This window comes from Fulmarus glacialis, unplaced genomic scaffold, assembly GCF_000690835.1.
Source record: "Fulmarus glacialis isolate BGI_N327 unplaced genomic scaffold, ASM69083v1 scaffold10766, whole genome shotgun sequence".
Classification (NCBI taxonomy): domain Eukaryota; kingdom Metazoa; phylum Chordata; class Aves; order Procellariiformes; family Procellariidae; genus Fulmarus; species Fulmarus glacialis.
The window spans coordinates 1609-16003 of record NW_009218770.1 but is presented as its reverse complement, the minus strand read 5'-3'; the positions used below and the strand labels follow the sequence as shown (position 1 = coordinate 16003).

The following is a 14395-nucleotide window of genomic DNA, read 5'->3' as shown; positions in this document are numbered from 1 at the left end:
CAGCAGGAGCTGAAGGGCTGTCCAGGGGTTTATGCTGGTTTGATTGGAGCCTCTTTATTCCAGATGGCATATGTTATAGATAAATGTCAAAGATAATTTTCTCTCTTTCTTTATTGTTGGTTTGTTATTCTCCCTGTTTCTTCTTTTTCTCTACTAGCATCTCCATCCTGTAGCCGTGAAAGCTCGGGCATCAGCATTAATAGAATAAAATTGATAGTAACTGAACTAAATCAGTTGTTTCAAGTTGCTCCCTATGCTGCTAAGAAATGCACTAGCCAGAGGAGGCCCAGAACTACTTCTGTGACTGTTGCGTGGGGCAGTTTGTGTAGAAGGGCTTTCTCAGCAGTTTCCCACCTTGTCCATTGTATGCAGTGTGAGACACTTGTTTTCTTGAAAATTTCAATATATAGAATTCTATAAATGACAAAACTAAGTTGTAAGGCAGAAGGTAATTTGGAAAGATCTTAATAGATTACTTATTGTTGTGGGAATGTTTTTCAGGAGTCAAAGTTGTTTTGCTCAAATATTCATCGGCAAGTGCTAACTGCGATACAAAATACATATGCCTTTCTGAGAAAAAGAGGTACTATTAAATGCTTTTAAGGTGTATGGATACTGAGCAGTTAATTACAAAAGGCCTTTCAGTAAGGTTTTGTAACGGAAACAGATAATGCTGTGTACAATTGCTGTATGGTTTCCAGACTTGAAAAACGTCTTTTTTTTTTTTCCCCTCTTTTCTTTTTTTTTGTTTTTTGTTTTTCTCTCCTTCTCTTGTGAGCTCAGTGAAAACGTTAGGCAGCATGTAGGCTCACTGGTAAATTGTGTAGAACCCGTGCGTATTTCACATTAGGTTTGAATTGTAAGTGGATATTGGTCCTTTAAGGAAATGGCTTACTCTGTTGTTAATGGCAATTGACTTGTGTAATATTGTTCTACTGTAATTATTTAAATAGTTATCATGCTTTAAATTCAGGAAGAAAAATAATACTGCATTACTTGCCTCATTTATCTTAGGACTGGCATACCAGCATGAATGTTGTTTTGCAAACATAAAGTTACTCTGTTTTCCTGTGGTTTTAGGGCTGACTTGCATATGTCTTAATTCTTGTGTTTTATGCAGGGTTCAGTGGTCTCAGTTTAAAGGCTATTTTATTTTCAAACTGGAGAAAGTAATGGATGATTTCAGAACCTCAGCTCCTGAGCCAAGAGGGCCCCCTAATCCAAATGTGGAATATATTCCCTTTGAAGAGATGAAAGAAAGAATCCTGAAAATTGTCACTGGATTTAATGGGTATGTATCATTTGTTTTCCAAGATAACAAAAATATTTTCCCAATTATTAACTTAGTAGTTTGTACTATCTATCTGTGACTGTTCATTTTCCTTCCTCAAATAGATGCGCAGAAGCAAATACATACATTGGAAAATATATTACAGTAGTTTCAGAACTTCCATTTTATTATTCTGTCTTTGAATGAAAATTATGACATCCTGTGACATGTCAGTCACTTCAGTTTTTTCGATTTGTAGTTTTACCATGAAGCATGGTATTACTATGTACATTTAACAGGTAAAATAGATAGTAAAGTCAGATTTCTTTCATATATTTTGAAACACCTAATTGAAAGAAGTCTTTTGGTGTTCAGTTCTTAATTGCTTTGTGGCAGTTCAGTAGCTGTTGAAGAAGTAATGCTGTGATAAACATGGTGCGACCAGGCGGCAAGGTGTACCTGGTTTTGAATTGTTAAATTGTGCCAGATTTGAATTTATAGATCGAGTGATACTTTCTAATTGAGTGACTTGGGGTATTTGATCTATTGCTGATGGTGTCTTAGATTAAAGTGTATACCCTTGGCTGGTTTTGTGATTATGGAAGTTTTGTTTCCTTTAAAATAAAGCTCCTGATTTTTGTTTTTTGTCTTTTATTTGGTGTATCCTTTTTAATAGCTTATAATAGCTTTAATAGCTTTTCTTGCTTCTAAACTGGATTACATACTTACCATAAGCTGAGTCATCCTGCTTGTGGGTCTCAATGTTTGCTTAAGAGAGACTTTTTCAGCATTTTTCTCAGCTTGTCAGTAAATGGGCATACTATAAAGCTTGCCTCCCTGTTAACCTGAAATTTCAGATTTGGAGGTACTACTAACACGTCCTTAGTATCATACTTTGATGCTAAGTTAATAATTTTTACTGTCATTGTTCCATACTACTTAATTTATTTGCAGTTTAAGTGTCTCTTAGAAATCAGATCTCGTCTCCACCCTCCACCCCCTCAAATAGCTTGTGTAGGATACTTCTAAGAATGTGAAATTCAGCTTGTTCTCAGCTACCCAGTATTTATACCGGACTACTTCACCAAAGGAATTGAAAAACAAACCTATCCTTCATGCCTGAGTCTCTCTCTCTCCCGCCTCCCCCAGCTTTTTGTTAATGTTTCACTGCCCACAAAATGTGTAATGTTCTCAACATGGGGACAGTTAATGAATGGGCTGCTGTTACCTTCTGTTGTTCTGAAGTGTACTAAACAAACCTCTGGATGACCAAGTCTGGAGCTTACTCTGTGGCTGTTCTATTTTGATCTATTGCTGTAACACTTGAGTGCTCAACTTCCTCATACTTTGAAGTGAACCACCCAGTCTTTGAGGAAGCGAACTGCATACATTAGTTTCCATAAAGAAAATAATAGATTGGGATGTTTCAGAATCTAAGATTGTAGAATAGTTCATTTAATAAATCCTACAACTGCTACAGCGAGGATATGATCGTGAAAGCTGAATCATGTGGAGATGTGTCCAAAAAGTAACAGCAGCAGGTTTTGGTTTGTGTGATTGGATATATTCAGGCTTCTTATTTAGAGTTGTGGATGTCACTTCAGGGTACCATAGTGGAGAAGGAAGCTACTTGCTATGACTTTATTATTAGGATGTCTTTACTGGTGTTAGTTTAAAAGAGTTGAGGGAAAGACCTCATTAAAACTAGCTAATTTTTTTAAACTTCTTTTTTAAAGTCAAAGAAGTAATGAATTAAGAATGACCCCTGTTTTGGGGTCTTTCTAGATGAAGTATCTTTTGAAGAAAGCACAAACTGGCTATTTTAACCTTACTGAATCTTACTTGACATTGTGTAATATGCTTGCAGAGCCAGATTCTCATGCTATACTTTAGAATTGCTTTGGAGTAGGAACTTCTTAAAAAAACTTGCCATTTTCTTTATCATTTGCTAATGAAGCAGAAAGTTCCAAGGTAAGTTATTGGGGATCTCTGATGACAGAAGAGTCTTCATAGCATGAATAAAATAGACATCATCATAATCCAGATTTTCATTTATGTATATTTTTTGGCTACAATTTAATATAGCTGTTACAAGTAATTTTCCCAGATCCCTCTTGAATCCTGTCCATACAATGAATTTTTGGTTTGTAATTAATTCTGAACTATAGTGCTAGGAAGTGCAGTTTTGAGTGTGTTCGTATGGAATTTTAAGTGGTTACCTTCACTAGGCAGACTAGGACTATTCATGCAGCTCATGTACTGAACAAATTAAATTTCTAAGCATTTAAGATCAATTCTCATACTACTCACAAACTTTTACATTGGTGTTCATGTATAGATTTACACCAATTCCAATTACTTCTATTTTAAAATCACTTTGTTAAACTATTTTAAAATAATAGTTTTACCGAAAAGAATTCATGAGGTGAAGTTAACTTTGGGTTTTGCCAACTAAAAATATTGTAAGTGTTGGAAAAAATTACATGCAGAGGAGGTGATAGTGTGACACTTGGTGCCATCTGCTGCTCAATAAATGAAGTTCAGTTCACTATGTAAAATTTTGGAGGGAAATGAACTGGTTTTGGTTTAAACCTTTTATAGCTGAGAGTGAAATAGGAAGGCAACTTCTACTTCTGGAGTTAGTTGCAGGCTGCACACTTTCTTGAGTATGCTTATTCCCCAAGTAGCCAGAACTATATTGATGTTCTAAAATACTTCATGTCTTAGTACTCCAGGTGTCCAGTTAGGTACAGCTAAATACAAATTAGCCAGGCAGTGATTCTCCAGGACATCTTACAGATTTGGCTGATGAAAAATAATGTAAAATTCTGTGTATTTTTGTTTCTGTGAAATAAATTGATTTTGAACGGACAATCAAGCCTATTAAAAAATTAAAAGTTTTTTTAATTATTGACTTTTCAACCCAAAATCAAAATGGTCATCAATGAGAAATAATGGATACCATTAGTGCTGTACCTATGTGGAAAAGTTAACAGATGAAGTAAATTCTTTGTGACTGAGTTAGAGTTGGGAATTTTTTTTAAAAGAGGGCACCATACAGAAGCTGAACTTCATGAAGAATTTGGGTGTCAGAAAGATTACTGGTTTACCAAAAGTTGCTGAACAGCAGCACTATTTGATTGATACTGAGGAAGCTTTGGGGAAATTAATAATGATAGAACCATTGTCAAGCTTAAGACCCTTCATTTAATAAAGTAAATTAAAAGGAACACTTGTTCCTGGTTTGTTCTAGCTTGTACTTAACAAATTTTGGGGGTGGGAGAGGAGATACTTCTGGGTCAAAATAGGGAGGTGAAATGTATTTTGCTTGTGTGCTAAAACACTTGGTTTCTGCCATTTTACTTGCTTTTAAGCAATAACATGTCAGAACAAATGTTTTAAAAATACTGTCATCTTACAGCATTACTTTTTGCAAGTATTTAATGTATTTAATGCTTCATCAGCTATATTCTAACTCTCCACAGCTGATTGATGGAGTTTAACTTCCCCATCTTTCTATTCTTAAAAGTCAAGTAAAGATAAGTTGGTATGGTGTAATTAAGGCATTAACTAGTGGGGTGAATGTGATATAACTTCTGTGTTTTTTCAGGCAGCTGTGTTGGAGCTAGGGCTAAGGGTGGTTGCATTGTAGCCTACCTCCTTATTGTTTTCCAGCTGAGGATTATAACTTCCTAAGTAACATGATATACAGACAGTTCTGAAAAACATAATTAAATTGTTGATACTTGGTCACTCTCTTTCTGATTACTGCTTGCTTTTAGTTAAAGTGAAGTGTCCTGTAGTATGATTAATCATAGGTATGCTGACCTGTTTTCACTGAACTAGTGGTAGATCTGTGCATCTTTAAGATGTGGCTTTTCAGCTAATGAACTAAGCTTGAGATACATACTGTATGCATGAAATAGGCTTAAGATACTGTGTACTGCGTTCCTCAGAAAATAATAAAAGTTGAATTTTAAAAAAAATTTACAGTATAGGCATATATATACACACACGTATGTAAGTCTGTATTGATAACTGCTCTTATTTGGTGTATCAGTCATGTTCCCAATCAAGAAATGGTTCTTAAGTATTGTATCAAATACTCTTTTTAGAAGAATTTTTGAAATGTTTATGGCTTCAACTTCAAAGAGTTAACTGTAAAAATGCATGATTCTTTATTATTTTATTGAAATAACTTTTAAAGTATTTTACTATTCTGTCAAAAGTCACAGAAGTTTGTTAAAATGTGACACTGAATTTGCAATGAAAGTGTATGACATCTCAGGTAACTGGTAAATGTATGTAAAGTATTGCTTGTCTGAAAGGTCAGTTTCTCATTTAAGTAAGGATGAAATTGAGCGCAGAATTGTCGGAAAACAGAATGTGTGAATGTGATGCTTATAGATTTATACATCTTACGCTGAATTTAATTATTTTTACGGAGCTGTTCCTTGATAGATAACTATACTGTCCAGTTGTGGCAAAATAGAGTATTTGTAACAGCTGAAGTATAATGGTTCCACTAATTCCAACATTTAATGCTTTTGCTGTAAATGTATTTTGTAAAACATGAAATAAACTACAAGTTGAGAATTTTTTAGCTCTAGTGTGTATGACTCAAATTTGTTTTGAATCGCTTACCATTTCTGTTCTATATATTTGAATAATAAATACAGTCTTAAACTACTCTATTGTTGATGATCTGATTTCCTTTTCACTGTTTTAATGAATTGTTTGAGTTGTGGGATGATGTATTTAGGATGCTACTTCAGAGTTTTGTGGTGGTGAGCACAAAGGACAGTGTTTTGTTACCTCAGTGTATGAGACAGGGGAAAATAAGGCCTTGAGTTACTACCCTATATTGCTAATGATAAGAAATTTCAGTACTGTTTTCTTTCTATCTTCTCAGTAAGGGGGAGAAAGCAATAATGTTGCTTCCTAGCAGTCATACTCTTGAAAATAAAATTAAATTGTTATAAATCTATTTCATTGCAGCATCCCCTTCACTATTCAGCGACTCTGTGAGTTGCTGACAGATCCTAGGAGGAATTACACAGGAACAGACAAATTTCTAAGAGGTGTGGAAAAGGTATGTATTTTTCTGAGAGAGAACACAGCTAAACAGTCACAACTACCTCTTAAATAACTTCGGAATTATTCCCAAAGGTCTGTTGGTTTCATTATGGCTCATAGCCATAGTATAACTAATAGCTACTCTAGGTGTATGAGTTTGTTTCATACCTTTTAATATCAAAAAGCAGTTTTAAAATAACTTAAGACATAAAAATAAATCTCAGGGCTGTAACTGTTGTGTTTCCTAATCACTGTGCAGTACTCAAACTGTAGTTTGTGGAGGGTGTAATGTCACTTTCTGTATTGAGTCCTAGCTAGAAATAATGAAATAATCAGCTGAAATAGTTTGAATTTTTTGATCAGGCATTTCCTTCCACATTTGGGTTCAGATTAGATCCAGTAGGTGAAGAAGGGAGGCCCCCTCCCTCCAATGTCTTTTGTTTCAGTATTTAAATCCTCTTGTGTAGAGGACTGTGCCTTTGTAGAAGCGTACAGATGTCATTTAATGGTATTCTTATGTCAGAATGTGGGATCTTTCAAAAGTAAATAACAGCCTTTCAGGATGTGGTTCCACATAGAATTTTCTTGATGGCAAAATTGGCTTGAGGTTCCTACTTAAACTATTCAAATGAAGAAGAGTTAACTTTTAAATGGATTTGTTTTCACTGCTATGGTGGATACAATCAGGTGTATTCTTGCAAGTTAAGATGGGAAGGAGATGGTCAGGAATAAATGATGAGACACGGATTTCACAAAGCAGTTTCTTGGCCAACAATGAGATCTGTGAAACCACACCTCAGGTTTTATGGAGAACCCTCATTAAAGTTCACATGGATTAATTTAGCTGGCCCTGTGATAAAAGCCCCCCTGTATAATTTGGCTAAGTATTGATTTGAAGAGAGAAATTTACCTAATTTCTAAGCTAGGTTTCTAAATGTTAAAATTGATTTAATTTGCAGTGCCATTCAAGAGGGAGAGGTGGCTAAGCAAAGCGTACTGAATTAATCATTATTTCTGCCCTTTGTTTATGCGGGGCCAAAATAATTTAACATTTGAAATGTGGCTGTGCCAAAAATAGCTAATAAGCTTGCACACCTTTGAGTGCAGGACTCACGTACGAATAGAGCATTTCTCCAGCAATGCAGTTTTTTAGCGTTTTGGAATACTTTGCTTTCCAAAGATACTTCAGTTGGAAATTACAAACACTTGGGCCTGAGGTTTAATGCGCTGGTCTCATTATGACGGTAACCCACTTATGAAAAGACTGACTTTTACTGTAATTATGGCCCGACCTTATGTAAAGAGGGAGCAAAGACTTTTTTTAATGTATCTGTCGGTAGCTTTTAACCCAGTGTTCTGTAGAGATGCTTTAACAGACATGACCAAAATCCTGTAACTCTTTTTTTTGGGGTGTTGTCAAGAGCTGAAGCTTTTGTTTCTGAACTCTTAATGTGTTGTTTGTGTATTACAGAATGTCATGGTTGTCAGCTGTGTATATCCGTCTTCAGAGTAAGTATAATCTTTTTCTTGAAACTTAAAGCTTGTGTTAGTAGAGGGGAGAATCTGTGCATGTGTGTCTAATATATTTCTCCTGCTGGCAGTAGTTGTATCCAAAAGACAGACGTGCAGAGTGATAGTGGTCTGCAAGTCTTACGTGTAGTAATTTGGAAATGAACAAACAGCTTTGGAATCGGATATATGGTACAGTTCAGTATTATCCCCGAACACTAAGCTGTTATTTTATACCATAGCTGGTGGTGGGGAAAAAACGGATACCCCACAATAACAGTTGCGCTGTAAATTCATATCATAGTCTATTTCCCTAGTATAATGTATAGGTAGAGAACCCCTTGAGGACTGGCAGTGGGGGACTATTTAAGTTGGGGGGGATTCTGTGCAAACAAGCTTAAAGTAATTTAAAGTTCCTTTATTCATAACATATCTCCCTCTCTTCCTCTCTCCCTCCCTCCCTCCCTCTCTCTCTCTCCTTTTTTGTGGTTGTTGTTGCTAGGAAAAATAATTCCAATAGTTTAAATCGGATGAATGGAGTTATGTTCCCAGGAAATTCACCAGGGTACTCTGACAGGTAAGTTTAGTTTCGGGAGTTAACTTTTTCTGGATAAAAGCAAGGTAGTTCTGGAAATAGCTGGTTCAGATCCCTTATCATTACTTATTCTGATCCCAAATAGATAGCCTGAAAAATGGGGTGCCACGTGGAATACTGGAGGAAGGGAGGGTAGAAGAGGCATGAACATAACACACTACGTACCCTATTTTTTGATCTTTTTGTAACCTCATTGTTCAGAATTTTTTTTTTATTTAAAGTTGTTATCATAGTTTGCATGTTGTAGGCAAGGAATTTTTTATTCAGTATGAAATAGCGAAGTACTTGATCTCTTTTTTTTTTTTGGTGATTTTTTAAAACAAGGTTATAGCTGCTTTCTGCCTACTAGGAACAAATTACTTTACTAAAAGGATGGGTTAATTTTTTATTATTATTTTTAAAGATCTAATGTAAATGGTCCTGGAACTCCCAGACCAGTAAATCGACCGAAGGTTTCTTTGTCAACTCCTATGACAACAAACGGTTTGCCAGACAGCACGGAACATAAAGAATCGAGCTTGCAGCAAACAGAAGATAAAAAACACAGGTTTGTGAGGAGTAATATATTTTGAGTTTTTATTATTCTCAGTTTTTTTCATTTACGTTTTAAAAATATTTTAAAAGAGAACGGCCATCTAAGGTATGCATAATTAAGTCTTAACATACAAATATCTGCAGCAGGATTTGATGTGTGCCTACTACTGTTTGGGCTGTCTAACTATCAGCTCAAGTTTCCACAGTTGCAGGTAACACATCTTGTAAGTGTGTGGGATGTATAGTAAAAATGAAGAGTGAATAATAGAGTTCAGAAATCTACAGTTACCATATTTGTGTCAGGATGTTAAACTATAACCAGATGCGATATTTCATAAACATTTACCACTGATTCTGACAGTAGGAGCTGCCTGTAATTTGGACCCACCAGAGTAGCCTGACGACTCTGCATTTTTATTGACAATCAGGTGAAGGAGGAGTGATGGCTTTGAGGTTTTGTTATGTAATAAGTGAGTTCTACTGTTACCTCTTGTACAGTGGTTTTTTTTTTTAAAAAAAAAAAAGGTAGCAGCTACTTCAAGTTAAAGTGTGACAAGATGCAGAATGTTTTTCTTCAATAAAAACTACAGCTGCTTTTGTTGTTTGAATAGTGAATCACCAGCATCTGAATCAGAAAGTGCTCAGAGCAGCCCAGTAAAAAATAAGCACTCTGAAGATGATCCTGCAGAAGCAGAAGGACATGAGGTAAAAAGACTTAAATTTGACAAGGAAGGGGAAGCCAGAGATGCACCTAACCAAACTGCCTCCAGTGAAGTTTCTTTAGGCATGGGGGAAGAGACAGAAACATCCTCTACATCTCAGGATAAAGAAAAAGATGCTACTTGTGCCAGACAGCACTGTACAGAGGAAGAGGAGGAAGGTATTGCAGATTTTATTGTCTTTCCTCTGTGCGTTTTCCAAGGAGTTGGGATTTTCTTTGCAGGAGGCCAATGCTGTTGGGATTGCTGAATGTCTCCAGTTGTGCATAAAGATGAACTGCTTGTTCATACTTCAATTTCACATAGTTTAGCAATTCTGTTACTTCTTTTTTCTTTGTCCTACATCTCTATTTAAAAAAATTATAAAATGGTACTTAAAATCTTCTTAGGCAGTAAATTACATGAGGGTCGTAACAATGCACCAAGAATTCAAGAATCCCTACTTTAGGGTATCATCAGATATTCTCATCTCTTCTGCAGAAGGGGGATGGGTCATATCCATGTTTGACTGTCTTTATTATTAATAAATTACTGAAATATGGATTTAAAGTTACGTTCTTTCACTGAGGAGGCTGAGCAACAATCTCTCCAGATCCTATTAGAACTGTGAAAATTACCTCACTCTAAGGCAGGCCCTGTACCTAATTTAAAAAAGATAACTACAGTTAAGAGACTGATCTATTTTTTTACATACTCTCCAAAGTTTCCTTTTTATTATTTATTTTTTGTGGCTCATGTATTTGTAAAATGTTGTTCTAAATCACGATGGATGTACACTTGAAACAGTAACACTTTCAACATTTCCAAAAGACTGCTTCTGAAGACAAATAAAGGAATATGCGGAAGCAAGAAAAAGTTACTTGTTAGACTGTGTCTTTATCCACTGAAGCTTAATTAAGTGAAGCTACCTATTTAATAAAAAAGTTGGACTTTATTTTGTGGTATATTAGGATAGTTTGGCTATCCTGATGAAGTCACCTAATACTTTACATCTAATAAAATTGGGTTTTGTCAGAAGAATTGCTCAGCATAGCTGGAAATGGAAAGTAGCAGGGTTAAGATTTATTTAAAAATGCCTTAGTAATACTGTACTTTCACTGTTTCTAGAGTCCTTCATGTCTCCCAGAAATGTTGGTCCAGACAGAAAAGATCAAGAAAAAGACACTGAATCCTCAACTGTGAATGAAGAGACCTCTGAGGAGAACAATCAAATGGAGGAGTCTGATCAGTCGCAAGCAGAGAAGGATTTACACTCGGATGACAATGAAATTAGTGGATCTGCCAGTAGTGGAGCTGACTGCAGTGAAACTGAAGAGTTAGGGTCCTATGCTAGTGAAACTCCAGAAACTTCATCAGAGACCCCTATGGAAAACAGTGATGAAGCCACAGAAGCTGCAGATGAACCTATGGAGCAAGACTAATTTAAATACACTTAGATGCAGTATTTTCCATAAGGCTCCGGTTTTACACTGTATAAATAATTTTATGTAATAAAGTGGACCTTTAGTTTTACAAAAAGAAGCAGGTTGTAAAATAAACTTCTCCATGGATTGAACCTTGAAAGAGTTGTACATGATAAGAACTGTGAATACCAGCTCCTTCAGGTCCTGCTTACCGCTGAACTTTCGTTTGGTCAAATCAGTGGTTTGTGTATAGTTTTTTTTATTTAGAATAAAAGTTTTTAAACTGGAAGGTAATTATAATTTTGACAACTTTTTTGGAGATTACCACACCTAGTTGTATGTAAGCAAGAAAGCTTTTTGTCTTTGTCTTTTTCTGACAGCTATAGCAGTTACTTCATATTTTGGTTACAGTTTCAACATTTGACATGTGAAATATGGGGTTTCATGCTGGTTTCCAGATTTTTATTTGAATACACACTATGAAACCTTATGTTGTGTGTTTTAAAATGTGTTACATTTCACACACATGTATATGCACGCATGCACATGTATGTGTACCCTCACTGTTCTAAGGGGGAAATGGTATATTTTTCTGTTTCTATAAAAGATAAATACAGCAAATACTTTTTCTATAGGAAAAGACGGAGTTCACCTCTCAAGGCACTTTGTTTTGCCTCTGGAAAACAAAACAAATGAAATCTGGCCCATATGAAACCCTGGAAATATTAACATTGTTGAAAACACCAGAGTAAACACATTCCAAGAGAACTGTTCAGATTGCAACATTTTTGTATACTTCTGAGGTGCCTGAGTGAAAGGATTTCATTTATTTATGAGAAAATGTGCTTTATGTTGAGAACGCTGTAATCAAAACATTAGCTTAAACTTTTGTAGAAGAAATGTTTGAAAATATGATAAGAAAATATCTTGGAAGAAATGAACAGGTACTTGCCTTTTTGAGTGCTTCTTGGAGCATTGTGAATATTGTAGAGAAGTCTCAAAATTATTCTAAGGTATGCAGATGGCATCGGTATGATCACACCACTGTATTGGAAGAATTAATATATGACCATAGTTATGTACCTGAGCTAAACGACTAAAAGGTTTAGGGGTGCATAGAAATCACCATGATTTGTATAACATTTTGGAAGTGAACTAAATATTTTTGAACATGCTACTTTGACAGCCAGTGTTACATTTTTTTCAAACCAGCTCAAAGCACAAACTACTGCTTTAAACTCTCGATATTTTCCAGTTCCCATATTTAAAGACATGCAAGCTGCAACCTCCCAGTCACAATTACTGGCTGCCAAATTTATACCTGTTTCTTCAACTGTACCTTTTTGATATTTAGAATTTTTAAATTTCTGTAAAGTAGATTTTTGTAGATTGTAATGAGTGCTCACTGCCATTGTGAAACGGTATATAATTGTATAATTTCTGTGTGTAAACTGAATGCTTGGGCTTTCAATACAGTATTCATATAAAGCAATAAATATTAATGTTATGAAATATCTGAGTACATTTTTATCAGAATTGTCCCTCTTTGGTTTTAAGTTTACATACCTGAAGTACAAAAATGACCTCTAAAATGCATGCTGATAGTTTCTTGTACTACATGGTATGCTTTGTATCATTTCGGGGAAATCTAGGTTTTGATTAATACCAGAGTAATTTGGCTCAGTTGGAATATTTATAAAGTTACTTCTTGCTGATGTTACCTATCAAGTTCTAAGCAGACAGGATTGAGGGAGATGCTTGCTAAAAAAAAAAATCCTATTGATTGAGATCCCCTTACAGAAGGAAAATTGTACTTTGACTCATTGTGCTTAAGGGTTGGATGTGTATTATAAAATTAAAGGACTGAACCAAAATGTTGAAATTAGGAAAGTTTAAAAATATAGTGACATCTTATACTTCTCTTTGTGTTGGGTTTTTTTTTAATATTTTGCCAATGAGAACAAAATTTTAAAATTTCTAAGTTTAGAGATTTCTGAAGTTTTCTTTAGACTGTTTATTTGTGAAGATACTGTCAATAAACTTGTTCTTTAAGCACCTGTGACCTTTCGATATGTTTGTTTTAGCAGCACTAGTGCCACTGTTGTAGAGACTTGCATAAGAACTTTGAGGTATGGATCCATTTATATATCTGCAATTTTTTTTTTTTTTTGCAATGGCTAATAAAAATTGAAATCATGCTTTAACATCACAATAAGCATCTTAATACTAAGTATGTGCATACATTTAAAGATTGCATTTACTAAATTGGAGATTACCCTTTTTTTTTTTAATGTGGCTTTAGAAAAAAACAAACCAAACCTACTGCATTTCTAAGCAGCTGTATTTTGTCAGAGGCATTACACACCTCCAGCTACACAGGCAGTCACTTTTCAGTGTGTGTGGAGGTGTAGCATTGAATCTATTTTCATAGCTTGTATTTTTCTAAATCTGGATGCTTTAAGTTCCATAATTAGATACACCCCAGAGCATGTTTCTTTATACAGCCATTCAGACAGAATGGGTTGTTCTGCTTGCTTTCATGAAGGAAAACCAGGCAACAGGTGCTTTATAGTGCTCATGGGTGTATTTCCTGTTAAAAAAACCTATTACATGGGACTAGAATATAAACAGAAAATGTAATGGATTTACTTTTCAGAATACAAGGTGAAGGTCAGCCCTTAACTCTGCTCTGATACCAAAAGAGAAATTGCTCTCTCGGAGAAGTTGATCTTACAATATCTGAGATGCTCTGTCAGCCTTGATTTTTAAACCTCAGGGACTACTTTAATGCTTGCAATAGAGGTAGCTTTCTAATACAGCATGTACTTGGGGTTATAAAGACTAGTACATTGAAGTTAGTGTTCAAAAAAGTCTTCGAGTTGGTTGAGTGGATGGAGCAGAAGTTGCTGGAATTCGGGGTAATTTATCTGCAGGCGCTTCTGCTGGGTGCTCTCCAGAGACCATGTGAGGAGCGCTGGCCAGGCTCCCCAGTGCAAGGGGTTTGCTGTAGGAAAGCCGTGCATCCTATTGTCTTGCAAATGGAGCTTGGAACAACAAAAGCCATATCCCTGTGCAACGACCTCTGGGTTTGTGTCCTTGCTGCATAAAGTTTTGGGGCAAGGATTATTACTGCTTTCTGTATTGCTAACCAGGTCCAGGACAAACTTGGATTTCTTCTTCAAATCCTCTTGGATCTACTGCTGGCTTGAACGAAGTAAACTTTTTTTTGATACAAAAATTGTGTTCTGAGGGTTTCCAAGGCTAAGGTATCTCTGTCTGCAGCACTGAG

The 14395-nt window shown here is 35.5% G+C and overlaps 1 protein-coding gene across 1 annotated transcript in view; it reads left to right on the top strand.

Annotated features, from left to right (window-relative positions):
* PPP4R2 (protein phosphatase 4, regulatory subunit 2) overlaps positions 1–13157 on the top strand; it is a 31853-nt gene extending 18696 nt beyond the window's left edge. Inside the window, exons 2-8 of the mRNA XM_009580146.1 lie at positions 1121–1291; positions 6269–6362; positions 7818–7855; positions 8358–8432; positions 8854–8997; positions 9596–9864; positions 10811–13157. Coding sequence (XP_009578441.1) covers positions 1121–1291; positions 6269–6362; positions 7818–7855; positions 8358–8432; positions 8854–8997; positions 9596–9864; positions 10811–11124 — 1105 coding nt within the window. The 3' untranslated portion in view covers positions 11125–13157. The remainder of the gene's footprint in view (positions 1–1120; positions 1292–6268; positions 6363–7817; positions 7856–8357; positions 8433–8853; positions 8998–9595; positions 9865–10810) is intronic.
* The last annotated feature ends 1238 nt before the right edge of the window (positions 13158–14395 follow it).